We start from the raw sequence: 27,297 nt of genomic DNA on the forward strand, positions 1-27,297 counted from the left end.
TGCGTCGGAGCGGAGGTTCAGGACTGGATTGCGGTTGGGGGTCAGGTGGCAGTTGGAGATGAGTTTGCGGTGCAGTGGATTCAGCAGGGACAGAGCCCGACTGGGTAATGCCGGGAAGAGGTGCCGAAGTATCGTTAGTTCAGTGACCATGTCATTTGAGGTGTGTAGCCCAGTCCCATTGGACGGCGGATGGTGAAGCTCGATGGACAGATCTCACACGTCAAGAATGGTCTGGTGACCAGGCATCAGACTATCCTGAAATCTACACGGTCGGGGATGATTAGATAGAGCGTACCCTTCTGCCTTCCTCGTACGAATCACTACGCACAGGCAGTCGCCTGCCAGCAGATTGTCCCTACTATGTATTTTTCATCGCCAGGCCGGAGACCTTTTACCAGGACGTGGGCACCCTTTCCGTATCTTTCCAGAATCTGTGATTTCTATTTCGCGACTGCTTTAGACAGTCTAATCTGCTTCCCATTTTTTGCTCTATAGGTCACGGTGAAGCAGGATTAGTCACATTCGGGGTGTCCATGACAGGAACCGCTGTGCTTGTGTTTCATCAGCGGTCCCCGTTTGAGTCTTCCTGTACCAGAACAAAAAGTGATCAATACGGAGCTGCATGGATATTATCATCGCTTTCCGGTGCTCGTCCAGGATCTGCTTGAACAGTTACACCGTCTACACGCAGTGCTACGCACTGCAATTTGCTGCAGGATAGTAAGGAAGACATTTCGTGTGCTGAACAGCGTTACTGCTCAAGAACGTCGAAAAATGCACACAAAAGAACTGCGGGCCGTTGTCCGTCACCACGTCTTAGGGCAATCTGTACGCGGCAAACGCAGCACAGAGTTTTTCTCTTGTCGGCGAGTTCATCACAGACACGTCCACGCCCCTAGAATGCATATCCACAAACACAAGAGACCATTGTTGATCCCGGTCCCCAAAAGCAAGGTGCACTCTTTCCCATCTACGCGTAGGTCAGCCCCACGGCAACACGAGAAGACTCGATGCCGCATTTTGCAACGATTGGCACGTGGCACATTCTTTCACCGCTTATTCTATGTCGTGAGTTAATCTCAGCCACCGCACGTGCGTTCTTGACAACATTTTCATTCAGTCCATTCCCGGATACTCTTCATGTAACAACGACAAAACTTTTGCACACAGGGACACCGGTGCTACTATGCGGCTTCCCCAGGTTACACAATCTTGGTCAAAGTTCGCAGCGGCGAACAAAATAGTGTGCGCTCTGATGCCTCTGATGGGGCCAAAGGTTTTGTGTACATAAAAGCACCTACGAAAGAAACTCGTCCTTGCGTGTTTCCAGTTTGATTTCCTTAGCAGAAAGAAGTAAGTCGTCAAGAACGAAAAAAAAAAGAACTGCGCGAATCAGATTCTTCGGCTTAGTTTGTCAATGCTTGCCATGACAGGGCCTCAGCGCTCGAAATATTGCTCGACTTCCGCTAAAGCCATCTTTAGTTGTTGGCTGGCTGCAACAAAACCTAGCACTGAACACATGCCATTGCCATAGCAGTAACCGGCTTGTCATGCGCTAAAAGGTCTGCTAAGGGCTAATGATCACTGTAAATGCAAAACCCTTGCCCTAATAAATACTTGGGAAACTTCCTTTGTCCGAACACAACTTCTAGTGCCTGTTTTTCGATGTCCGCGTATCCTCGCTCTGCTTTGATGAGAGTTTTCGACGCGAAAGCGGTCGGCCTTTCAACCAAGCCTTTTTTTTTTCGAGCAAAATGGCCACTGGGCGTACGCCGATGGGCCACATACAAGCCCTAACTCCTTTTCAGGGTCGTAGTACGTTAGTACGGAGCTCTGCGTGAAGCACAATTTATTATCTTGAAAAGGGACCACCGCGGTGGCTCAGTAGTTATGGTGCTCGGTTGCTGACCCGAAAGACGCGGTTTCGATGCCGCCCGCGGCGGTCGAATTTAAGCTGCGCTCTATATTTTTATTCATGGGTTACCAACTAGCCCGCACCCTTACCCTACAACCCCGCCGCGGGGGCTCAGTGGTTACGGCGCTCAGCTGCTGACCGGAAAGACGCGGGTTCGATACCGGCTGCGGCGGCCGAATTTCGATGAAGGCGAAATTGTGGAGGCCCATGTGCTGTGCGATTTCACTGCACGTTGAAGAACCCCAGGTGGTCGAAATTTCCGGAGCCCTTCACTACGGCTTCCACCATACATAGCCTGAGTTGCTTCGGGACGTTAAACCCCAATAAACCAAACCAAACCTTACCCTACAGTCACCGCAGCCTTCGTCAGAAGGAACAGAAGGACTGCGGAGTGGACCTTGTTCACTCGCCGAGGCTCAGCTCTTCCCGGATCTCATGGGCTCTTCGGGCCCCGGATGATCGACTGCCAGAGGAGTCGTCTCGGGCCTAGCTTGTCACCTCAATGACCAGCTTTCCTCGCTTTTTTCCGTCCATTCGGGCGGTCCTTTTCTTTTCATGCTGGAGCGTTTCTCTCGCCCTTCTCTTAGCGCCGACGACTGCGGCATTCGCCGTCTTATCCCGCATTTTCCCACCAGCTTTCGCCGTTTCTCCTCCGGCCGGCGCCACTCTCACTCTTGCGAGGGTGTTCTTGACCAGTTGAATACTTGCTGCGTGGGATTAAACATGACGGCCAGGGCGTCACACTTCAGACCCATAATGAGCCTTGGGCCCGGACACCCGACGATTCCTGGCGCCACAAAGTCGCTTTTTGAGCGCCTCCGGGGTCCCAGAAAAGGGAAGATGTCGCCGGAGATAGTGCCATTCTGGAGAGACGCAGCGCACTGTCACAATGTTTTGGATTTCCAGTTTCAATTTTCCTGACCGGGTTTATGTTTTGTTGATAGTGAGTATGCTTTCAGCAATAAAAGTCATGCACGCGTTCATGTACACTCGCCGTCAAAAGTAAATGGAAGGCTACTTTGTCGAAAAAAATTAATTTCTTTAAATCTAAAGCAGTCCATGTTTGTTGGTGCACAGTGCGATTTGTACAATCACAATGAGGCTGCACATATGCATTCAAGGATGCATATGCATTAATTGGGGGGGGGGGGGGGCGGGCAGTGATTCAAATTTTTCATTAATATTGCCTTCCATTTACTTGTAATGGCACCTGTACACCTGATCTTTAAACGTTCAAAATGAAGTTTAGAAACCATTAAAAAAATGGGTCGCCAAATAAAGTAGAATGCACTTTTTCGGCAAAAAAGAAACACAGGAAGAAGACAGGAGATACACGCAGCACCAACTCTGATTTCAACTGATAGCTTATTTGCACAAATCAAATATATACACAGCAAGGTTTGGTACCCCAGCTAACAAGTGCATGCCCCGCACATTCGCATCCGCGTTAGCAAGTTTAACAACTAGGCAGTTTTAACCTAAGCACACGTGTCCTTCTAGTCTTTAGATATCGCAACTCCTTGGACGATATCATAACAGATGCGGTACTAACGCATTTATCGCCTTCATTGTGTATCTCAAGGGCGTCAAAAATTTCCTTCCAGTTCTTCTGCTTGAAGCGTGTTCAAGGCTGGGACGCACGATGGTGTCGTAGGGCTACGGTACCGGCTGCAGTGTTCAGCCAGGTGGTTACACTTTACAAGGAACTTCCCTGCTCTGCGGTGTTCTCGCAATCTGTTGTTTAGATACCTGCGTTAGTACCGCATCTGTTATGTTATCGTCCAAGGAGCGTCAATATCTAAAGACTAGACGGACACATGTGCCTAGGTGAAAACTGCTGAGTTCTTAAACTTTTTAAACGCAGATGCGAATGTGCTGGGCATGAGCTTGTGAGCTGGAGGTAGAAAACATTGCTGTGTACATATTTTGTTTGCTCCAATAAACCAACAGTTGTAGTCAGCGTTCGTCCTTCGTGTATGTGTTGTGCTGTGTTCTTTGCACTGTAATAAGGGAGTAATTACTCATTGACATCCACCTGAGCGCAGCCACACGGCTACAAAGGAAAGCTACACAGCTTTTTCGGAAACTTCGTAGTTAAAGAAAAATTCGTCCTGGTCCGGGGTTCGAACCCGGGACCACCGCTTCCCCGGAGCAGTCGCTCTACCAATTGAGCTAACCGGGACTTTTTTTTGTCTTTATTGCCTGTTTTGACAGATTACAACAGATCATAAACAGATGTTCTGCGCTGCACTCTCAAACATCAAGAGCGGACATGCGTTTCACTCGCGTGAGAAAATCAAAACTGCTTCAGGGAACACACCTCTCCCACCAACTCGATAACTTCATCTCCAAAACATAGCTCATTGTACACTTCACGTAGCTTAAATATCTTTTCTTTGAAGTAATCGCGGACAGAACGCGCATCTTCATCACAGTGTCGTACAGCCATCCTGCTTCGCCAAATACTGTGAAGGCCAAGCAGGAAAATTACATCATATTTATAAAGATCCGGCTTAACGTCCAGGAATCGTATCTCGTACGGCGTCAAGGGTGAGTCTTTCTTTATTGTACGCTGGAGCACGCCCCAAAAAAGCAGCGCATCCCAGCAATCAATAAAGACGTGTTCTACTGACTCTGGTTTGTGACACAATAAGCAGTCAGCACCCCATGGCAAGCTCATGGCAGTGCGAGAGGGAATTGATCAATAACTCGAAGTGGAAACAGTGTTGGTCAAATGTTTAGGGGAACACCCCAAGATGGAGTAGATTTGTAATAAGGGAGTAATTACTCATTGACATCCACCTGAGCGCCGCCATGCGGCTACAAAGGAAAGCTACACAACTTTCTCGGAAACTTCGTAATTAAAGAAAAATTCGTCCTGGTCCGGGGTTTGAACCCGGGACCACCGCTTCACCGGAGCAGTCGCTCTACCAATTGAGCTAACCGGGACGGCAAGCTCATGGCAGGGCGAGAGCGAATTGATCAATAACTCGAAGTGGGAACAGTGTTGGTCAAATGTTTAGGGGAATCCCCCAAGGTGGAGTAGATTTGTAATAAGGGAGTAATTACTCATTGACATCCACCCAAGCGCAGCCATACGCCTACAAAGGAAAGCTACACAGCTTTCTCGGACACTTCGTAGTTAAAGAAAAATTCGTCCTCGAACCCGGGACCACCGCTTCACCGGAGCAGTCGCTCTACCAATTGAGCTAAACGGGACGGCAAGCTCAAGGTAGGGCGAGAGCGAATCCGTCCTCGAACCCGGGACCACCGCTTCACCGGAGCAGTCGCTCTACCAATTGAGCTAACCGGGACGGCAAGCTCAATTGCCGTCCTGGCAATTGAGCCTGGTCCGGGGTTCGAACCCCGGACTAGGACGAATTTTTCTTTAACTACGAAGTTTCCGAGAACGCTGTGTAGCTTTCCTTTGTAGCCGTATGGCTGCGCTCGGGTGGATGTCAATGAGTAATTACTCCCTTATTACAAATCTACTGCACCTTGGGGGATTCTTTGCGCTGAAAAAAAATGCATTCTACGGACCACGACCAACTAGCCCGTCTTTCCACTTTAACGCCAAATGACCTCAATAAATAAATTGATTCACTCATTATTCTAAGATGTTCTTTGTTGAGCGCCGGCTTTTTGCGACAGTAGGATGGCTAGTTTTGTAAATGACTGCACAGTACCATTCTTTGCAGGACAACCAGGCATGGTGTTCTCTACGTACCACACAGGCCCGACATCGTGGTAGCTTAAAGCGTGCGTCACACCTACCAACGTTGCAACCAGCCTAAAGCGCCGCGCGCTGTTGCGAACCTTAATACTTCCTACATCTATGGAGAGCATCAAGCAGCTAATGAGGCGGAACCAACAGGCGAATTGATTTTGTTATGTCAAGGAAGCAACTAGAGTTCTTCCAGGGGCCACCTGAGCTACCTGGGGAGAGTTACTCCCCCCCTCCCCCTTTTTGCAATTTGTTCAGTTGCTCCGGTGAGGCAAATACGCTGTAGATAAACCGTTCAGCTATGCCCCCCCCCCCCCCCCGCCATCCATTCGATGCAGATACAATGACAGTCAGAGCCTGACCTTTCGGATTTTTGAATGAAACAACTCGAATCGGATACGTCCTTTTAAGTTCGGCTACGTACAAGGGAACGGAAGCGTAACAGACGGCTGCAGAAAGTTATGTGGGCGGATGAGATTAGGATGTTTGCGGGATACGGTGGCCGCAGCTGGCAAAGGACAGGGTTAATTAGAGAGACATGGGAGAGGCCTTCACCCTGCTGTGGGCCTAGTCAGGTTGATGATGATCATGATGATCATGGTGATGTTCTTTATATTGTGAACTCGATAGTGATCAGACAGGAGACCGACTGGGCACAGTTGAAGACCGGCTTAGCGGTTAACCTCTGTATAATCATTCTGCAAAGCATACAACAGCATGGAACTCACAGTTGCCTTCAGTGAGTTCACAACTTTACTGATACCCCCCTTGTCGGAAATCACGGATCCTTCTTATGTTTCAAAAAACCAATAATTCTCTATATGTTGCAAATGGTGTAATGACAATTGGCATGACACAACTCGTTGAAAGTACGGCTGCTCTTTATTATGAGCATCGTGTAATAGCACAGTGCATACGGAGAACCGAACTTGAAGCCTGAAAGTTAGCTTACTAGAAAGGCTGCGAGAAAACGTGTATCGTGGACGGAGATAGTGGGCAATTTTTATGCAAAATAACAATACTGACCGCACAGCGAGTCTTCCGCCACCAGGACGACGGACTTATCTCTCTCGTCATTCGATAGTGGCCGGCGTCAGTTGCACGCAGTTACTTGCGGCCGACAGCTACGTAAGTTGCTTCGTGCGTGAGGCGCGACTTCATTGAGGATGGACAGTCTTCGGCCGCCCAGCGGACCTCTGTCAATCCCGCTTTGCTCATCGATTTCCTAATCGACTCCTCACTAGTGTTTAGACACGGAAACGTCAAGGTGCCCGCAGTGTAGCTGCAGTTGCCGGTTACTCCGCATGCAATCAGGATGCCGCCAGGCCTAAGCAATTTCGACAGGTTGGCGGTGACATGCTCATGGGCGGCTTGGTTGGCCGAGCCACTATCGAGGCACAGGCAGGCCACGATGGCGTCGAACTCTTCTGCGCGGTCGTCTAGAAAAACGCCCGGTTTTGTGATGTTGCACAGGGTGACGTCACGGACCGCGTTTCGTGTCCTCGCGCTGATGATGTCGGCCGCTTTCGCTGCGTCTCTGCATTGAAAAGTGAAAGAAAGAACTGTCTCTAATACTAGCACTAGATCTGTTCCAGTCGTTTCCAACCTTGAAAACCTCAGCATTACGTGCACAAAGCCCCAAAATGCTTCCTACTACATATCCAAGTGGCATTGCTGGGCCATTCAAATGGATCATACTGTACAGACGTCTAGGTGACTCACCAGTTCTGGCGTTGCGTTACGCAGCAAATCATGGTTTCTTACCGGCAGTGGCGGCGGATTTTTTGCAGGAGTGAACTACTAAAACGTCTGTGCGCAGATATTTTGGTGTATGCAGAATTTACTGTTGTTGGGGGAACTTCGACAGGAAGACCTCCCAAGCTCCACCTTGGGAGAGTCCCCTAAACTCACTGAACTAACACTCACCGCTTTGAGAGTTATTCATCGCTTCTACCTCGCATGCCATTTGCTAGCCGCTCTTGTTACTATGGAATGTGCGACTGGTCTGACCAGGCGGCAGCTCCTGGTCCGACCTCCGGTCCAGGAAGAATTTTTCCTGAACCATGAACTTCCTGAGAACTGCACTGCTTCGTTTCGTAGCCGTGTGACTACTACTACAGGGTGGATTCTGATTAGTAATTTATTCCTTATTACCAATTTATTGCCGGGCCCGTTAGAAAATTCCCCCAAAGTCATTGGACTAACTTATACGAACTGTACATGCACAATCAATAAAACAAATTGTCTCTCCCTGGTTTACATCCATCATTCAGTCTTCTTGCCTACAACTTGGGCCGTTGTGAAACCCCTGAGGCGGAGGTTGTGCATGTGCAGATTGGATTAGCCTTTCACCAGGTCTGTCGGTTTTTACCAAGCCTGTGCCACTTAAAAGAAGGGAAAGATTTTCCTACTACTAGAGGCTATGGACATAGACATGACCAAATGTTGCTTATGCGGGAGTTATGCCGATTTTACGCCGTATGCTTCAACGATTACAGACAAGGTGGTATCAACTGCTCGGAACTGCCTTCGTTTGCATGCAACATAATGTTTGAGTGCCCTGAAAATGATGCCGTTTCTTGGTCACAAGTTGAAATGTCTTTTTCATTATTACGGCATGGATGAAGTATTGGTGTCTTATATTGCCGTCGTTATATTCATGAGTTAGTACGAAAAGTATCGGGACTATCCTTAAGACGCCAGTTGCTCTTCTTTAGTAGCTTTGTGTATTATCGGTGTGCCTTTCCGCATGTTTTGTTTCGTACGTCCCTCCGCACTTTTTCATGGTTGCAACGTACTTTGTGTTGTGCGTACAGTAAGTGTGCTTACATCATTCTCGGTGAGGGAAAGTTGAGCTGCTGATCGCGCACGCACCCTGAAACCGGTAGTTTTGGCCATTTGGTTTTTGTGTGTGTTAGCTTTTTTTTCGGGGATCCTCAAGCTGCCGCCATCCGGGCGCCGCCAAAATGGGCTTGCATTGAAACAAACGCGGCAGATGGAGGCAACGTCGGCATAACGGCAGTGAGGTGGCCCGGCCTTGTAAGGTCGTGTTCGGGCCGCTAGACGCGGCCGATGCGCGGACCACTGGGTTTTCGGGAGGAAGGGGGGTCACGTGTAAATTTATTGCCTTTAACAGCGGAGCGCGCGACGGACCGGATGTCCTCGAAGCGAGCAGCGAATGGGGAAGCGCGACCAGGGCAGTGCGCGTGGTTCAGACTTGGTGTTCACTTTCCCTGTGCTTCCGCTGGCGTGTTTGTGCGTATGTGTCTCTGCGCTGTAACCAAGCGGAAATGCGCAACGTCTTCATGTACGTAATTCGCGTGGTGCGCTCGAGACAACAACCCCAGGAGCACCGACCTGCTATTGGCTGCTTCATTTCGAACGAAATTCTCCTGATTGGCTCTGACAAGCACATTTCCTATTGGTTACAACGAGGTTCCCCAGAAATTTGAGCAAGGGGATTTAAGGGCGAGTTTTGGAGCGAAACGGCGGGAGATCGAAGAGCTGAGGAGATCGGGCGAGAAGGGCCGGCGCCGGGAGTAATTACTTGTTAGAATCCAACCAAATGATAAAGGAAAGCTATACAGACTTCACAGAAACTTTGCAGTTGAAAAAATATTCGTCCTGGTCTGGGGTGCGAACCCGGGACCGCCGCCTCACCGTAGTAGTCGCTACAGCGACTGAGCAATCTGGAATGGCTATCATATGACAGGGTGACAGCGAATTGATCAGCAAAACAAAGTGCCAATGGTTGGTCCATTGTGTTATGAAATCCCCCAAGGTGTAGTAGAATCCTCCTCCGGGTTCGAACCCCGGGATATGCAGAATTTTTCTTCAGCTACAAAGCCCCTATGAAAGCTGAGTAGCTTTCCTTTGTGGCCATATGGCTGCGCTTGGATGGATGGTAGTGAATAATTAATCCCTTACTACAATCCTACTCCCACCGGCTGTTCAGTGCGTTCGTAAACCCGTTTTTCGTACAAGTCAGATGTAAGTATAAGGAACCAGAGGTCCCTTCGCCAAGACTGGAGAGCATTACTTGCCTACACAAACTTCAGGGGGAAATTTGTTCACTTAGGAACTTCTCCTCAAAGGTGCCGTCATCTTGCGAAACTAACACCTTCCTGTCCATGGCGCTACCTTTCCGTCATGCTGCCTTATTCATCCCTGGACCCTTCCGTAGAAACAACTAAGCGGTACAGCAGGACAGAAATAAGTGAGGAGGAGCATCCTGCTCTTAACTGACTTCTCTGGGTGTAGAGTGTCGGTATCCAGCCGGCAGATTCATCCTCACTCGGCAACGCATGCAATAATTACCTAACTAGAAGACTATAAGCTCACCACTTCATCAATGTGGCTCTTTTTCAATCTCAACAACTTGTTTATGCTGCCATGGACTCCCTTCCATTGGATGTGTGTTGTTTCGCTCATTAAGAACTCGGGTGCAAACTGCCAGAGTTTGTTTTCTTAAATCAGCCGTTTGTTTTGGCGTGGTTTATTGGGGTTTAACGTCCCGAAGCGACTAAGGCTATGAGGGACGCCGCAGTGAAGGGCTCCGGAAATTTCGACCACCTGGGGTTCTTTAACGTGCACTGACATCGCACAGCACACGGGCCTCTAGAATTTCGCCTTCATCGAAATTCGGCCGCCGCGGCCGGTATCGAACCCGCGTGTTTCGGGTCAGCAGCCGAGCGCTGTAATCACTGAGCCATCGCGGCGGGGCAATCAGCCGTTTCGGATGTGATTTTTTTTTAAGTAAATCACCCCGATTTTCTTGCATCTTCCTTTTCTTTACATATCTTCTTTAGAACTCCACACTTTCTGTTTTGTCGCTTGGCAAAGAAAACGGCGCCCTCAAGCCGTTTCTGGGGCGAACTTTCGTCCCAGGCGCACTACTGCGTGCAGATAGCACCCGGACATTCGAATCTTATTTACAGGTGCCCTTCAATGGCGGCCTGGCGCTCGGCGAACGGCGTCCAGTCCTTGGCGTCGGGCGCTGCGCCGATCCACTTGCGCACCTCTCGGATGTTGGCCGGGACCAGGTCGGCCATCACGATGTGGTCGAACGCCAGTGAGGCCGCCATTGCCATGTACATGGAGGGACCGCAGCCCACCTCTAGAAGTCTGCTGCCGCCTTTCACGAGGTCTTCAAACAGAACGAAACAATGTTAGTTAAATGTTGGTCACTTGCGAAACCCTGGATGTCATAATGATTCTGAAGCGTGTTCTCATCGACTGCGTTTGCGATAACTGACTGACTGCCGGCCTTGTACCGCTAATCTGCAAATGCCATGTAAAATCTGCAAAAATCAGACCATCCGATAGAGAGTCGGGGAAGTAGGGTTGGTACACTAAGGTAGGCGATAAATAGAAGGTGCACCGATGTGCAAACATGAGTGGCATGGCACTCGTGCCTTTGGCATTTGTTCGATAGTGGTTTTTTTAACTGGTCACGATTACTTCTCTTTGCACCCCCTTTCTATATAATACCTGTTCGTGGAATAAACCTCAGTTGAAGTCCGGCGTTCGTCCTGTCTCGTCTACCTTCGTCCGTGCCTTTTCTTAGCCGCTGGAATGTCTCACAATTGTACTAGCAACCAACTAGCCCAGATTTCTATGCTTAATAAAATATGAGGGGGGGGGGGGGGGGGTTGTTGCGCATATGTTACCTTTTGGTTGTACGTCGGTTGGATGGCTCGCATGTTGGACGATTTTATCGTTGTCGACACTGCACAGCTTGTACCGAGAGCAGGATTGGGCAGGCTGTGCTAGATTTCATAATGTGACGACTAAGGCGGCAGTGAGCTGCTAGTTTATAACCAACGCTCTCGATGGTTTGGTTCGGGCTCGAGTATCGATTCCTGCTTGCCTGCCGTTACTAGCCGTCCTCGTGAGTGGCGACTGGTCACGTTAGGTGGAGAATGGGAGAAGCAACAATCTTTGATCAGAATTATAATTACGGCCTACGCAGAGGAAGAGGTCAAAGCAGTGCAAGTTACATCCTGCCTAGGAGGCCGGGTTCGCGGGGGAGTCCACAGGAAGATCATACCACTACGTGCTACGTGCGTCTCTCGGGCCATAAATGACGATCTGTATTCTTCGACAAATTGGCTGTAAGTGCTTCCCTGAAAAATTCAAGATTTAAAACACACATGCTTACTCGAGGTTGTTATGGAGTACATTTCTTTAAGAAAGAAGTTCACAACTGGTAGGAGTTTCACCGATTGGGCGGGATAGTTGTCCGGAGTAAACTCGGCGCGTATTCTTGCCTCTAGTTTTTCTTGATCCTTGTTCATCTCCTGCGTGGGAAGGCGAACAACAGTGAAAGATAAGTGGTACAATGCACTGAAAATGCTTTTGTTTTCTTTGTGTCCTCAGGATACGTAGCGTGTTCCGGCGGCTGGTGTGCATTCCATGAAGTACGTAACAACGCGATCTACATTTGCATTCGATGAGCAATGGTAACTGGCGGTGAACGACGTTGGTACTAATCTATGACTGGCGTTTCTTACAGTGATGTTCTTGTTACTGGCATTACCAGTCTCAATTCTGCGCTCTCAATGAAGGAAAATAAACAAACAAAGATAAGTTGAATGACTAGTACAAGTTAGATCGGGTAGCAAATCTCAAGCACAATACAGAAAGCTGTGCTTGTTGGTTTTGGCTCATTGTATTAAATGCATAGGAACGTAATTATAAGGCAGTAGAACTACACGCAGAGGGAACTTAATCGAAGTTCTTTGCTGCCACTTTTGCAGGCACTGTTTTTTACTTTCGATTACCAAAAAAAAACAGAAACAAAAAGGGTTTGGAGAGACCAAACATCAATGAGCCTAACTGGTGCACCACACTTTGTCATACGCTACACAATGCAGTTCAGACAGATTTAACGTACACAGTGGCATGAAAGAGTAAAAATAAAGGCAAAATAAAAAATAAGCAACCAAAAAAAAACCAGCAGATATGTACAGGGAGGTTTTGACAAAGAGCACTTACATTTCAACTTTCGATTTCTTAACCTTTAGACAAGTTACATGCGTTTTCTTGATGTTTTTGCATTCTATAGTTTTTTTCAGATAAGTTGAATCTTTACATTCGTGTTTTTTTTTCGTGTTTGAGCTTTTATGTTTTTACGCGCGGTGGGAATATTAAGCCTGACCTCGCCGACAGAGGGCGACTTCGCCTAAAAATGTGTGTGATGAGAATAGCGTAGATATCTGCTTTTGCTATACAGCTGCTGCCTTCGTTCGTTCGCTCAACTCATTTATAAAAGGGCCCTTTCGTGGAATAAAACATGTAGATCTCATTTAGCACAGTGCTCACGTCTTTTCGTCTCCGCCTTTGTTTTGTTATCATAAATAACCACTTAGTTCAAACTTTCAATCCAAGCACCACATTTGATTTATAGTATACTGTCACCATCACGGTTATCATCAGCCTAACTACGTCTATTGCTGGATAAACTGCTCTTCAGTTTAGCGCCTAATAGCGCACTCCTGCGTCACCTACGACCACCTTATCCCCGCAGACATCCGAACTTCATCCCATAACGCAGTATCGCCCATCTTTAATTGAGCATAGAAGATTGCCTTCATGCACGTAAAGGCACCAGCCGCCTCTGTCTATCCTCCCGGCAAGCGCCATCAAATTCGCTGAGCTGTGAAGTAAAAAAATTTGCTAGGCGATCCTCGGTGGATTGCGAATGACTTAGCAGCCCAACGTTCTTTATATCTGGGGCTGACGCCCTAAAGTTTGTTCTATCACAAGTTGCGCACTTAGATTCGTAATGTGCGTAATGTGTGTCGTGCACTAAGTTCGTCACATCTAGTTTCCAGATGCGAAAATTCGTTATGTCCGAGAAGGCACATTAGGTTCGCTATATCGGAGGTAACATACGAAATTTCGTTATATCCTAGACTAACACACGCAAGTTTGTTATATCAGAAGTAGCACACTTATGATACCTATATCCTAGGCTAACACTCTAATGTTCATCCGCCACGGTAGCTCAGTGATAATGGTGCTCAGCTGACGACTCGAAATACGCGGGTTTGATTCTGGCTGCGACGATTGCATTTTGATGCTTGACGCCCGGGTGCTTGACGTGTACTGTGCGATGTGAGTGCACATTAAATAACGCTAGGTGGTCCAAATTATCCGGAGCCCTCCACTACGGCGCCCCTTAAAGCTGAGCCGCTTTGGGTTTCTATACCTAAGCAAGCCATCTAATGCAATAAATAAAGTTATCTATACTCGAGGTGGCCTAACACGGTTTGTTATATCCGAGGTTACTAATTTCGTATAGGTAGTATGCCAAATTCGTCCGAAACCAGGCGGGCAGATTACACCTGCCCAACGTGACTGGTGTGTCACCTGCCACTGGCTACTGACAGACGGCAGTCGCCATTTCCTCACTCACACACACACCCTTCTAATACTAACGCATTACAAATGAAGTACTAGTTGAGGAGTCGAGTTTCAGGAAACGTCAGCGGGTGAGAAACAGGGATGGAGCGAAGGACATAAACTACGCAGAACACACGCATGGTTTCAGGTGATACTTTATTGAATGAGTCTTATGCTATGCGAGATTGCAGGCACTGCATTTATCAACGGGTGGTTACACATAAATATACCAGGTGTCCCAGCTAAATGTAACCAAGCTTTTAAAAAACACCTCTGAAACCAACTGAGGGTTCTTTAGAGTCGCGTGACCTAGTCTGCAGTATTTTTCGTTTTTCAAGGTTAAGTAATTAGTTAAGCTTAGTTAGCTAACTTTTTAATTATTGATTTGATGAACAAAGTGTCAATGGAAAAGTTGTAGATCGCTTTGAAAATCAGCTGACTGAAACATTTGCAGCAACGTACCATTTACGTAAAGTAGTTTTTATACCGGCCCTTAACCGTAACTCGGACAATAAAAAAAAAGCTTCTACCTGACAACCGTGCCACTTCAACGTCATATTCAAGAAAACTTTGCGCAGAATAACGCAAGACGAAAGGGAGAAACACGTACACACACAGTAGCGCAAACTTGCATCTGTATTTTTCGGAAACGATACATCGCCTTAAAAAGCAGAAAGGGCGCCAGCGTACGATAGCCAGTGCAACACGTGTGGGAGCACAATGGTAAAGCAGAAATAACATCTGTGATAGGCACAAGACAATTCAAACTCCGCGGAAATGCACAGAAAGTAGCAACATGAAAGCGGGTTATCGGTCACGAAGAAAATCAAGTTCTTTTTTTGAGAAGGGCTATCGATGTTTTACTCACGCAGCCTGCCGTACTAGATATCTCTCGAGCCTCTACAATTTCCCGGGCCACCCTATCGGAAGCTCTCCCGATAACCACCGTAGAACGGAGGAGAGGGCGGCACTGCTGTTTCTTCTTCTTATTCCTGTCTACATAGTGTTTGCATTTAAGGCAATGCAATGACAGGTTCGAGCCTCCATTTGAGCTCAGTGAATTGGCATGCTCTCTGAGCCTGTCGTTGAGACAGCGCCCTGTCTGGCCTATGTACACAGACCCACAGCTGAGTGGAACCTTATACACCACACCAACAGTGCAGGGCACAAACTGTGTTTGGTGTTTCGTGACACATTTGTTCTTCATTGCTCTCTTACCCTGGCACCTGCTGGTCATGGCGCACAGGCGGGACAATTTCAAAGGAGCTGTAAACACAACATCCACTCCGAACTTGTTGGCCACCCTTTTGACATTGTGCGATAGTTTGTGCACATACGTCCGAACGTCCTAAGATGCACCTTCATTAAAACTTCCTGTTGGGCGAGTTGGTAATTCATCTTGAATTAGAAATGTTATAGCGCAAACAAAGACAGGGACAAGAGAGACGAAACACATACACAAGCGCTATATGTGTGTTTCGTCTCTCTTGTCCGTGTCTTTGTTTGCGCTATAACATTTCTAATTCAAGATGCACCTTAGAGAATAAAATCCTGTTTTCCTGAAGTCCTCTCCTCGATGAGACTTTGGGTGCACATTGGGGCAGAGATGCGAGCGAGCAGCTGGTCACGTGATAACTTTCATTTAAGGCCGATAAATGAAACTACGTAAATCGTACCGTGATGGAAACAGCATTACTAGCGGTTTTTCGAGACGACCTGAAACATTCATTTACACTTTTTTCCTGAAGTCAATAATGAAAAAGATAGCTAATTAAGCTTAACTAATTAACTTTGAAGAATGAAAAAAATACTCGAGACTAGGCCATGCGACTCTGAAGAATTTTAGTTGGTTTCACTGGACTAGGACACTTCGTCTTTTTTAAAAGATTGGTTACATTTAGCCGGGACACCCTGTATATATAGCTCTGAACAAAACAAATTTTGTTCGAAACCTTAAACCTACATTTCCTGCGCAAGCGCAGGCATCGCTGAGCGTTTGCATATTTAGAATAAAATAAATTTATACGAACAAACTAAAAAAAGCAGCACAGTTTTGCTCTGCCACTGGGAACACCTGCCGCACGATATAGTAGGAACAGCACATTTGCCGGAGCAGGGATTCATCAGTGAGCTATGTTCCTTCACCCTTGTGGAAAAATGTATTTAGTTTTTAGTTTACTGCCAGGTACAGTTGGCTCGTTGAGCTCTTTCGCTCTAGGTAGGATCATGCCACGTATAACCAATGGGTTAGTGTATTTCGTGCTATAGTACAGCGTGTATATTTTGTAGCCTGCCGTATAAAAGTTGCGAGCCAGTGCTTCCTCTTGCATGTCTATTTATTCTTCTTATTTCGGCTTTAAAGGTGCTCTTTTCTTATCTCGGCGAGTGGCACACCACTGAGGAACACCAATGTTCAGAGCAGGCACTGCATATAGTGGTGAAACTTTATTGACTACTTTGACGGCGGTGTTACTGCCTAGGTGACAAGTTTTCAAGTGCACAGTATCAAGTAAAAAGATCTTTTATTAGGCGAAAGGACCACCCTTTTTTCGTTTGTAGTTTACGAAAACTATATATTCTGATTAATTGAAAAGATCTGCAATTTGATTTTCATTCTTAAATCTAGCATGTTTAATCCTTTTTAACGAAGAGGAACCAGTTACGGTCTCTTTTTTGTTCTCTAACCTCATTATCGGTGTAATTATGTAGAGTGATTGCACCGGTTATTATATTGTAGCGGATGAAATGGGTTTTATACTGGGAAATGACTACCCGATCCCTCAGAGGCAAAGTCAAACACTTGAGCATGACGCGCCAAGATTTCTTGCAGCGTATGGCGTACACTAGACGGGAGTGATTTGTTGACCATGCGCTGAAGCTCAGCAGAAAATTCAGACTTCCCGGGCGCTGCTCCGCTGACATCAGAAATAGTTTCAATGGCGTAGGTCACATGGTTCTCAAATCTTGCGAGTGTTAAACCAGAAGGAAGACGAACAGGCTCCTCTGACACGTTCACAGTCCAGATGAGTGCGCCGCCATCCACTGCCTCGACGACGGAGTGTGGCACCAAAATATTTTTTTTCGCCCCGTTCGAGACATTTGGCTCGACGACTAATGAGTTCGCACCCACGAAATGTTGAGATGATTTCACAGGCACACATTTTGCTGTCATCGCCGGCAGGAGCACATCTTCCTGCAGGGAGAGAGCTCCTTCATGAGGCTGGGACATGTCATCTACTAATACGGGGATAATGTTTGGCTTTAAAGGGAAGCTGAAACGGTTTTTTGAGAATTCGAGGTTATTCAATAATTCGAATCTATCAAGCTTCTAGATAAACCGTGCAAAGTATTTTTGAACTAGCTTTTAGAATGGTGACATAATCATCGATTAAAACCGCGACGATGTTCAGGCTTCTCCTCACTACGTTGGAGAAGTGCGAGGAAACTCGGCAGTGACGTCATTATCGCCGAAACTTCGGATGTCCGCTGCTTACGCCTGCTTGCTGCTGTGCGTCGTCAAATGGCGGCAAACAATGCATCGTGAGCTTCACCTTCGATGACGTCAGTTTTCTTCCATGAAATAAACCTTTCTTCGCTGTAAACGTAGTGCCGTCATGCGTGACGTCATTATCGGGGCCCCCGCCCGTCGCTGTGCACTCCAGAGAAGCCTGAACGCCGACGACGACTTTATTCGGCGATTACGCCACCATTTCGAATGCTAGAGCAAAACGATTTCGCAGCCTTTACCAGCACATTTCGCACATTCGGCAACCTTTAACTCATGGAATTCTAAAACCGGCACTGAAGTCTAGTGTTGCACCACACTCGCGCAAAAAGTCAACACCCAAGATCACATCATGCGTGGCACGCCTCAACACAACAAATTCTGTTCGGTAGCACTCGTCACTAAGCACAACTGAAGCGTAGTACAGGCAAACCGGAACTAACGTTTCACCCCCAGCTCCACAAAACCTACCCATTCGGTCCCACACAAACATAACTTTCTGTCGAAGGCGGTTTTTAAATGAAAGGCTCATAACAGACACAGCGGCACTAGTGTCAACTAAAGCATCTGTTTGAACATTGTCTACAGTCACTGACACTTTGTTCTTGAGCATGATTATAGGCAGACGTATTCTCGATGTTGACTGTCCGGCGACCTTACCTCCATCGGTCGCACCGCCTAGTTTCCCAGCGGTGGAGAAACAAAGCGGCGACGCGGGGATAGTGAACGGCCCTCTCGCTGCAGCGACGGAGTGATGCAGCGATCGGAGACAGGGGAGTCATTGCGTGCACCGCGTTGGAGAGAAGGAGGCCGATAGAAGGTAGCGGGTGGCTGCTCCCACTGGGCGTCATTCCTGAAGCGTGGTGCGCGTTGCAGAGGGGGTCGAGAAAATTGGCGACGCGGGCAAAAGCGGGAGATGTGTCCGCTGAACCCGCAGCCGTAACATATCGGTGGCTGGCGGCTTTGGTAGCTCACAGCAGGATCCCTTAAAGGTCAAGGAGAGGCGACGGACGCGCGGCGAGACGCACCGCGAGGTACTTCATCAGGACGGGATGGAATCTGCTGGAAGTACGGGTGCGACGTCGGTTGTTGGCTCTGCTCAATACCGGAGTTGTTAAACGGGTCGTTATTCGGTGCAGTCCATGGCGTACGCTGCTCCAGTGATGGTATGGGCCTCGAAGCCTGTTGGTAAAGTTCATCAAAACTTGTACGTCGCCGCTGAGTAGCCAACTCCTCACGTACAGTCCTCCTGACTATAGAAGCGATGTCTTCAGGCTCGGGGATGTCGATGCTGGCAACGGTTGCCACATTGGAAAGGCGGCCGAATTTGGGAGCTATCCGGCGTGCTTTGAGCGCCTCAAATGCAAGGCATTGCTTTATGACATCCGCAACCGTAGCAAGGGTGCTTCGGGAAATCAGGAAGTTGTACACGTCCTCAGCAATCCCTTTGAGAAGGTGTCCTACCTTGTCTTCTTCTAGCATTTGCCGGTTGACCATGCGACAAAGTTTCAATACTTCCTCGATGTATTTCGTTTCAGCAGGTAGTTGAGCTCTTTGGGAAAGTTGATGCTCAGCGCGTTCCTTCCTCGCAAGAGTATTTCCGAAGGTCTTCGTGATTTCTTCGACAAACCGGCTCCAGGTCGTAAGATTTTCTTCGTGGTTGTCGAACCAAGTCAGAGCCGTGCCAGCAAGGAAGAAAACAACGTTGTACATGCGGGCGGTAGCGTTCCAACGGTTGTACTTGCTGCACCTTTCGTAATGTCGGAGCCATTCCTCAACGTCCTCTTCGGTCTCGCCGTGGAATGGGCGCGGATCTCGCTGAAGGGTCAAGGTCGTCTTTTCTTCAGCTCGCAGTTCCTGGGTGTGCGTCGCTTGCGTGGTAGCCATTGCAATGAATTCTTCAGGCGATAAAGGTGGCAAACCTGCTACACGACGGCTGCGACGGGGTACTGGTGAATCCAGGACGTGTTTACCCCGCACCTCCACCAAATGTAGCCGATGAAAGGGGTTTTATGCAGGTGAAGGCTGGACGGAGCACAGCTGGCCGGAAACGGCTCAGAGCCCAGATCAGTCTGCGCGCGCCTCCCTCTTCTTCCTCCAAGTCCTCAGTCAGCCACTACGCGGCGTAACAATATGCACATTATACAGGGTGTTTCTACGAAGGTGAACAAAATTTTTTTTAAAAACCTCACGCCTGCTAGGATCTTTTTTTTGCCGTTGTTGTACTGTGGGCAATGGCGGCCGCCATAATATCACAAAAAAAACACTAATTTTAAGCTAAGTAATTGAAACGCTCAGAATAACTTCAGAAACTTTCACTTTAAGAGACTTATTGCATACGTGGAATTGAAACTCGCCCTCCATATGCCCTAACTGCACTCTTCAATGCAAGGGGAAAAATGGCTCCCGCTCAATGCAAGCAAAAAATGACGCCCACAGCGTTGAAGTTCGCTTGAATGCACGACAAAAAGTGAAACTTGACCCACAAACAGCGCCTCTGACATTGATGACACCGCCTTTATTGTCCTCGCACAGGTGACGTCAGCCGCTCGCGTGAGCACTCAGCACGGCTATCACGACCGGCTACACGCGCTTCGGCCAGCGCGCAGCTAGTCGGTTCCTACTTGCCAGCGCCGAAATAAAATGTGCAGAATCAATGTCCGAGCGATACGCCAGCTGAGTGCGAAGGGACAATCAGCAACACATATAAGTGCCCGGTTATTTGCGCCTCGAAGGAAGCGGGGTGCATTCGCTTGAAACTTTTTTGATTGCTGCATTAATTTTTGCATGAAAAATGCTCAGTGAGAAAGGAAATGAGCTTAATTAAGGGGAACAGAGTCCCTAAGGGCTACAGAGTGGATTCCAAGAGAAGGCAGGAGTAGCAGGGGGCGGCAGAAAGTTAGGTGGGCGGATGAGATTAAGATTGGGGGATACGGTGGCCACAGCTGGCAAAGAGAGAGTTAATTGGAGAGGCATGGGAGGGACCTTAACCCTCCTGCGGACTAGTCAGGCTGACGATGAAGAGGGAGATGATGAAAGAGGGTCAGGTAACCTCATCACCATCCTTGTCTGGGCAAGGATCTCCAGGCTCCCAACCCATCATATATAACACCTCAGCCTTCTTCTCCGGAACGAGAAGGTGTATCGCCATATATATCAAGACGCAGGGTCAGAAATAGAGCTTTTCAAGGAGACCTGCTCCCCTTAAAAAGTTAACAACGCTTTGGGATATCAATCAGTGCATCTGACCTAAATCAATTCTGGGTTAAGGGGAATGTGTTCTTCGTAGCATCGAGTTAAATATTTTTTCCTCGGTGATTCATGTTCTCTGCATGACAATAAAATGTGGTGAACTGTAATTTCATCTCCGCATAGGTTTGTAGGTTTGTATAGGTTTGTGTTCATTTGTTAGTAGGTAGTTGTGTCTAAGGTGTGTATTTCCAATATGAAGACAGCATGTAATGACCTCTATGACACGTTCCTGATGACTACAGTTTTTCCATTCACCCAGTACGGGCTTCACAAAGTGTAGTTTGTTACTGACTTCATTGTCCCACGTTTCCTGCCATTTCGCCTTGAGATTATTGTGTATTAATTTATTGCAGTCTCTAGGGGGTATGTCGTCGGCTCTTTCATTACTATATATTCTAACATGGCTCGGCATCCAGCAGAATTTATGGTATGTCCCTGGGTTCTCACTTTTCTGTGTTGTGTACTGTTTCCGGCTAAAGGTTCGGCTCCTTTTTTGCAGTGTAATGCTCCGAGCCCGCTAAGTGAATCTGTGTAGATTATATTGTTTTTAATGCTGTTATTTATTATTCCGCCTGCAGCTCTAGAGACTGCATAACATTCAGCAGTAAAAATAGATACACAGTTAAGAAGCCTTACTTTTTTTTGCCAGTCTCCTTGTACAACCACGCTTCCGACATAATTCGCTGTTTTTGAGCCATCAGTGTAAAATTCTGGGTAGATGTCATTTTTCTTCGCATGCCCGGTATTTCTGTAATGTGTACTCTTGTGGTCTTTTTTTTTCGGAAGTGTGTTAACGTATAGTCACATACAGTGGGGAGGCTGTACGATGGGGGCATTGGGTAGCGCCTTGAGGCAACATCAGCAAAGCTGTCCAGTATTTCCAAGTTTTGACAATCTCCTCAGAACGAAGAAGCAGAGGTCTGATTGATTGCGGTTTATTGCTGAACAGTGTTCTGGAGGTGCACTTTGTAGCAATCGAATAATAAATGTGTATCGGTAGACATTTTCCGACAGTTAAGTTCCGGTTGAGAGGTTCGGGGCTCGATCCCCAGTACCGCCGGATGCCCATCAGTTTCCAATGCGTACAAATTTTCTAATGGCCTGGTGCTCGGTTTCTCTGAGGTGAAGCGCTTCGAAAAAAGTCTTTGACCTAACCTTGTGTAGAAGGAAACGCTGTTCTCTGACGCTCTTTGGTGCAAGGCAGCCCCTACATCATTAAAACTCATCAACAAAAGAAAACATCCCTGGGAAATAGATACCCAAAATTTAAAAAAAAACGCAAAGAAACAATTCTACGTATAGGCTAAGCGCACGCAAGGAGCAAAAACGCGTACGCAATCCGTACGTAAAAGGCCTCAGTGAAACCTTGGCCAGAATTCTAGGAAAGGGGTGGAAACTGGGTACAAGCCGGACAACATTATCAGGCGCCTCCTCCACCGTCGTAAAAACCCGTCATCCTACACAAAGATGCAAGGCATGGTATGCAAAACCCCTGCTTCGAGTGCTTGGCGTCTAGGTTGGGGACACCAACAATAAGTCGGAAAGGGTGAAGCAGCTCAAAGCTTATGTCAGACTAATGAACAGAAGCGCAGGGACCATACTTTCCAGGCATGTCACCACAGGAGTGACTTCGACGGAACCATTTTGCTGGAAAGTACACTTTGATATTAGCCAAAAGGTCGGATTTCGATGAAGGCGAAATTCTATCGACGAAATTCTAGGCGAAATTCTCCCGTGTACTGTGTGATGTCAGTGCCCGTCAAAAGAGCCCTAGGTGGTCGAAATTTTCGGAGCCCTCCACAACGGCGTCTCTCATAGCCCGAGTCGCTTTGGGACGTCAAACCCCATAACCAAAACCAAACCATTGGGCTGGAAACAGAACCAAAGTGCGCAGAAGTCGTCTACTTGAGTCATGACTCAGGAGAATGTTAATTGTTCTCTGGGAACCACTCCCTTTTCTTACACCCTCGATTTAAGTTCCGTGACCCTGCGGTCGACAATACGTGGACATAAAAAAGCATCTGCAACTCGCCCGCAGTCGCACATGAAGAAGTAGTATTAGTGAGTTACTGATGAAAAAAATAGAAAAAGAAAGCACCAGAGCTGCAGCCGGCGGTATCAAAGTCACAGGGAGAGGATAGTAAGGCAACCGTTCACAACCAAAAGGGTGGAGCCGTTATATTAGCAAAGGAAACCCTCAATGTCGATAGTTGAACAAACACTGACGCTTTCTAAAAGCCAAAAGAAGAAACTGTCACGAAAACTATCAAAGGCCTTCGAAAAGTCAACCTGAAGCAAAGAGACGAGGAAGAAGAAATTAATGTGACGTATTTAACTAGGCAAATCTCAGTGAGTCGTACAGTACTAATTTGCACACTCCTACAGTGAATCCTACAGTAACTGGTGACAAGCGAAATCTTCCTGCAATTTTTTTACGCTGTAACAGTATCAAATAATAAAATAATCTTTGAGGAAATGCTAAAGAAACACTGCTGTGTTAGTAATCCTCATAACAAATGCTTCCAAACAAAATTTCTAGAATGATTTGTTGCGATTATCTTTATTTTGTTATCCAGACTGGCCTGAAGTGAAGCGGTGAATTTATTTTATACTGTTGATTTCAAAATTAAAGTATTCAAGCTATGCGTTGTTTAGGCATTTTTATATTCTCTTCTTTTTACACATCCTAAAAACTACAGAAATTTACTTCTTTCATTCATTCATCATCGTAAGCTGGTCTTGGGTGATGCACATGTTTATAAGAAAACATTTTTTTGAACTTCCTGTGACCAAGTATGCATGCATAGATTGCCCTGCATGACTTGTTATCCAGAAGCATACATATCGCCACTCTGAAATGAAGTGCGAGTAAGAAAAGTGGAGCGGGAAAGGGAAAACAATATATTAGTTTTATAGGTTGGGTACTAGTGCTGGATACTAGCTCGACACTAGTATGAAACTGGATACAAGGGCTGGGTACTAGAGCAGTTAATTTTATTTGATAGGCCTGATGAAAACCTTTGGGAAGTGCTAATGTACCCCGCCCCTGTCATTTTTTCCAAAAGTTCCTATTTCTGTATTTTCTTGTTTGATTCTCTAGAGTCCATTTTATTTATTTATTTATTAAGGCGAAAGCTTTTAATGTCTCATCGTTGTAAGCAGCAGTTGTCGACAGAGAATGTCACGCTTTTCAGTTGGTCGAAACGGTCGTGACGTCACAGTGCGCCAATTTCAAACGGGGCCAATTGTACTTTGGCTAGTAACCATGCAACCAATTGAAGGGACCATATAGTGATGCTCCATGTAAGTGGGACTGAGCTTAGTTAATTGCTTAATTACCCAATTAGCCCAATTAACTTCTCTAGTTAGGCCATTTAAATAAATAAAACCTAGTAAGAAATTGGTCGAGCTCGGGAATCGAACCCCGGTCTTCGGAGTGCGAGACGAGCATGCTATCCACTGCGCCATGCCAGCTCGATGGTTTGGAATGAACAAAGGCACGTCTAGTGAATACGGTGTCTTCGCTCACTGCCATCCTCCTCCCTTCCCTTCCGGCGAGGTTTAGGTGTCCACTGAGATATGAGAGAGAAATACATTTCCTTTCCTCAAAAACCAATTTACCGACGAGCGAGGCGTAGAACCGAATGGGCGATGGCGTTCTATGGACTCCCTGGCAGCGTTGCAAGACGCTCTCGCGTTCCACTCTTAGAGGCGAAGCTTAATATCTTAACCACACATCAGTGACCACACTTTAGGTCAAAAAAGTGCACCCCCCCTCCTGAATTTTGACGGGTGTCCACCGAGTTATGTGAGACAGTTACTGCGTAATTTTCTTTCCTCAAATACAATTTTCATTTTCTTCATTATGGGCCATCTTCGTCTTTCTTCTTTCACTCCCACTTCCTCCGTTCCTCTACGGTGCGGTTCAGGTGTCCACCAAGATGACAGAGATTTACTGCGAAATTTCCTTTCCTCAAAAACCGTTGAAACGGCAAGGCATCGCGCCGAACGGGTGGTGGCGTTCTGTGAACTCCCTGGCAGCGCTACAACACGCTGTCGCGTTCCACTCCTAAAGGCCAAGCTTAAGCTTAAGCTTAAGCTTAATTAGCAGTTAATTAGTATTCAGGCATTAATCAGTAATTAGCCATTAATTAGTGATTTGTCATCACTTAGTAATTAGTACTCAATTACATGTGACGCCACCAGTGCCACAGAAGCACTGAAAGTGGTGCGGAAAACGCTTTCGCCTCTACGCACTTTAGACAGTCAAAGTGCCCCCTGAATATTTTTTATTTATTTATTTATTTATTTATTTATTTATTTATTTATTTATTTATTTATTTATTTATTTATTTATTTATTTATTTATTTATTTATTTATTTATTTATTTATTTATTTATTTATTTATTTATTTATTTATAGATACCTCAAATGCCCGAGGAATGGGGTATTACATGAGGGATGGGCTGAATTTTCCACTAATGAGAGATTGGATGGCAGCATAGAAGTGCAGTGGATCGGAGTGGTGCACGGAGTCGAGTGGCAGGCTGTTCCAGTCCCGAGCAGTTGGCACGAAGAATGAGCGAAGATGAGCTGTAGTCTGTGCTGTTTTCTGTAGTCTGTTTTCACGTTTCATGTATCGGTAATGGTACACAAAAATATATTTTTACTGCAGGAGTACAGACGTACGCTTCTTCAGAAGTCATAGTGATGCGCGTCCAAAATCAACAAATAATCAATGGTTCAAGACAACGCAATCTGAACGAACAAACGTAGCGTTTAAACAGGACACAGAAAGATGAGGACAGGACTGAAGTTTAACAGAGTACACTGTGGGGCCAGTTGGTCATACACAATCTGAACGAACAAACGTAGCGTTTAGACAACGCTTCATCAGTGCTCTATAAAATAGGCACTACAGCTTGGCATAAATCGGGTGAAATTGCTAAGTAGCGTGCATAGGTCGGCTGCTATACACTGCGATGTAATAAACAGAATTTCAACGCAATATTTGCCTATGTAATAGGCTCTAAAGAAAAATGCCTAGTTTCAGATGGTTGAAACTGTAGCGAATGCACAATTGTCTGCAATTTTTAACCCATTTAAAGTGATTAATTACCACATAACGCGATGTCTCCCCGATGAAGTCGAGACATTCTATGCATTCTTCAGCCCATTACAAGAGGGACGATTGTTGAGCTAGTTGGTTCATGAACTGTAACGAAACAGCGCGAAAACACGGGACTACAAATAGGAAGAACAAAGCGCTGTAGTCCCGTATTTTCGCGCTGTTTCGCTCTATTACCAGAGTTTACTTCGAGCAGAGCCTGTGTTCGTAGCTTCTGGTAAAAACATTATGGTTCGAGCTAACAATAGTTCCACTCTTGAGAGATCTATTGTGCTGCTGCTAAAAACCGAGCCTCTTAGCATGGCTCTGAAAAGAACCTGGTAGTGGGTGTGTTTTTACAAAACGGTGCAAATAACTACGAGCTCCAACTGCTATCATTCTTGCGCTCTTGTCTTCCTTGCGGTGAACACTACTGTGCAACAGTTTAGCACATGCAAAGAAAAGATCAAAGGAGATAGTTTCCCACAAAAATAAGCGCGCTCGACGCAGATTTACGCAAGACATGTTTCATTTTGCTTGCCCCCCCCAAAAAAAAAAAGAATACTTCATAACTGTTTGCCATAGAGAAGCACTGAGTGTCACAGAATTAAAACACTAAAAAAACATATAAAACTTCATGCCTTTAATGTAACATCATGAACCATTCAGGGTATTAAGATCATCACCGCAAAGGAAATGAATACTATGCGCAAAGACTAGGTAGTCAGTATTGCGAGAACCAGCCAAGAAATTCCATGGTGTTTCTCTCTGGAACGGTGCTATTTCAATCTACATTTGCGAGTTTATGTGCTCACGATAAACTGCTTGAAAAACGGCTGAAAGGTACAATGAGGAGAAAAAATTCCAAGTTAATGTTTGGTCTCGAACTCACCTACGTTGATGGAATGAAAGGCCACTGTCAGACACGTGCGCAAAAGGTCGCCTCCGCTCTCCACCTGCGGAGCCTGGCCCAGGAAAGGCTGTTTATGAAGCATCGATGCATATGGAGCAGGGAACATGGAGGGGCGGCAGCACCACTAGCGACGACCAGTTGTTTTGCCCAGCGCACCTTGGGATTCCCCATAAGTTACCTGCCAGCCCAGATACAGCTGTCGTTATCCACGGAAAAAAAAAATCTGGCGCATATACAGCCAGGCAACAAAAAAAAAGGGCAGGAGTGAGTTGGTTTTGCAGTAACATATCGCCCGATACGGATGATGCTGCGACTGTGTATTTATTAAAAGTTTCACTTGGGCAAGGTCAGATCTCTGACAGCAGGCGAAAATGATTACGACGCCACGTGCCGTCCTGGGCCCGTGCTCACAGATGTCGCCATGCTCTTTTCACTATTTAGTTTATGTTATGAAATCTACGCCTTAACTGAAAC

General features: G+C 46.7%; 1 protein-coding gene and 1 non-coding gene across 2 annotated transcripts; both read right to left on the minus strand.

The window, feature by feature from the left end:
• Window positions 1–4,023: 4,023 nt before the first annotated feature.
• On the minus strand, window positions 4,024–4,097 carry TRNAP-GGG (transfer RNA proline (anticodon GGG)). The gene has a single exon. It is a non-coding gene; the product is annotated as a tRNA-Pro (tRNA).
• A 1,983-nt stretch (window positions 4,098–6,080) lies between these two features.
• LOC149338470 (nicotinamide N-methyltransferase-like) lies at window positions 6,081–26,909 on the minus strand. The gene is made up of 4 exons (XM_089550327.1): window positions 26,803–26,909; window positions 11,800–11,938; window positions 10,575–10,785; window positions 6,081–7,176 (listed from the first exon to the last, which is right to left on the minus strand). The coding sequence occupies exons 2-4, from the start codon at window positions 11,933–11,935 to the stop codon at window positions 6,747–6,749; spliced, it is 777 nt and encodes a 258-aa protein (XP_089406453.1). The 5' UTR covers window positions 11,936–11,938; window positions 26,803–26,909; the 3' UTR covers window positions 6,081–6,746.
• Between the last annotated feature and the right edge of the window lie 388 nt (window positions 26,910–27,297).

Source organism: Amblyomma mixtum, chromosome 6 (assembly GCF_055824585.1).
Source record: "Amblyomma mixtum isolate Tamu chromosome 6, ASM5582458v1, whole genome shotgun sequence".
Classification (NCBI taxonomy): Eukaryota; Metazoa; Arthropoda; class Arachnida; order Ixodida; family Ixodidae; genus Amblyomma; species Amblyomma mixtum.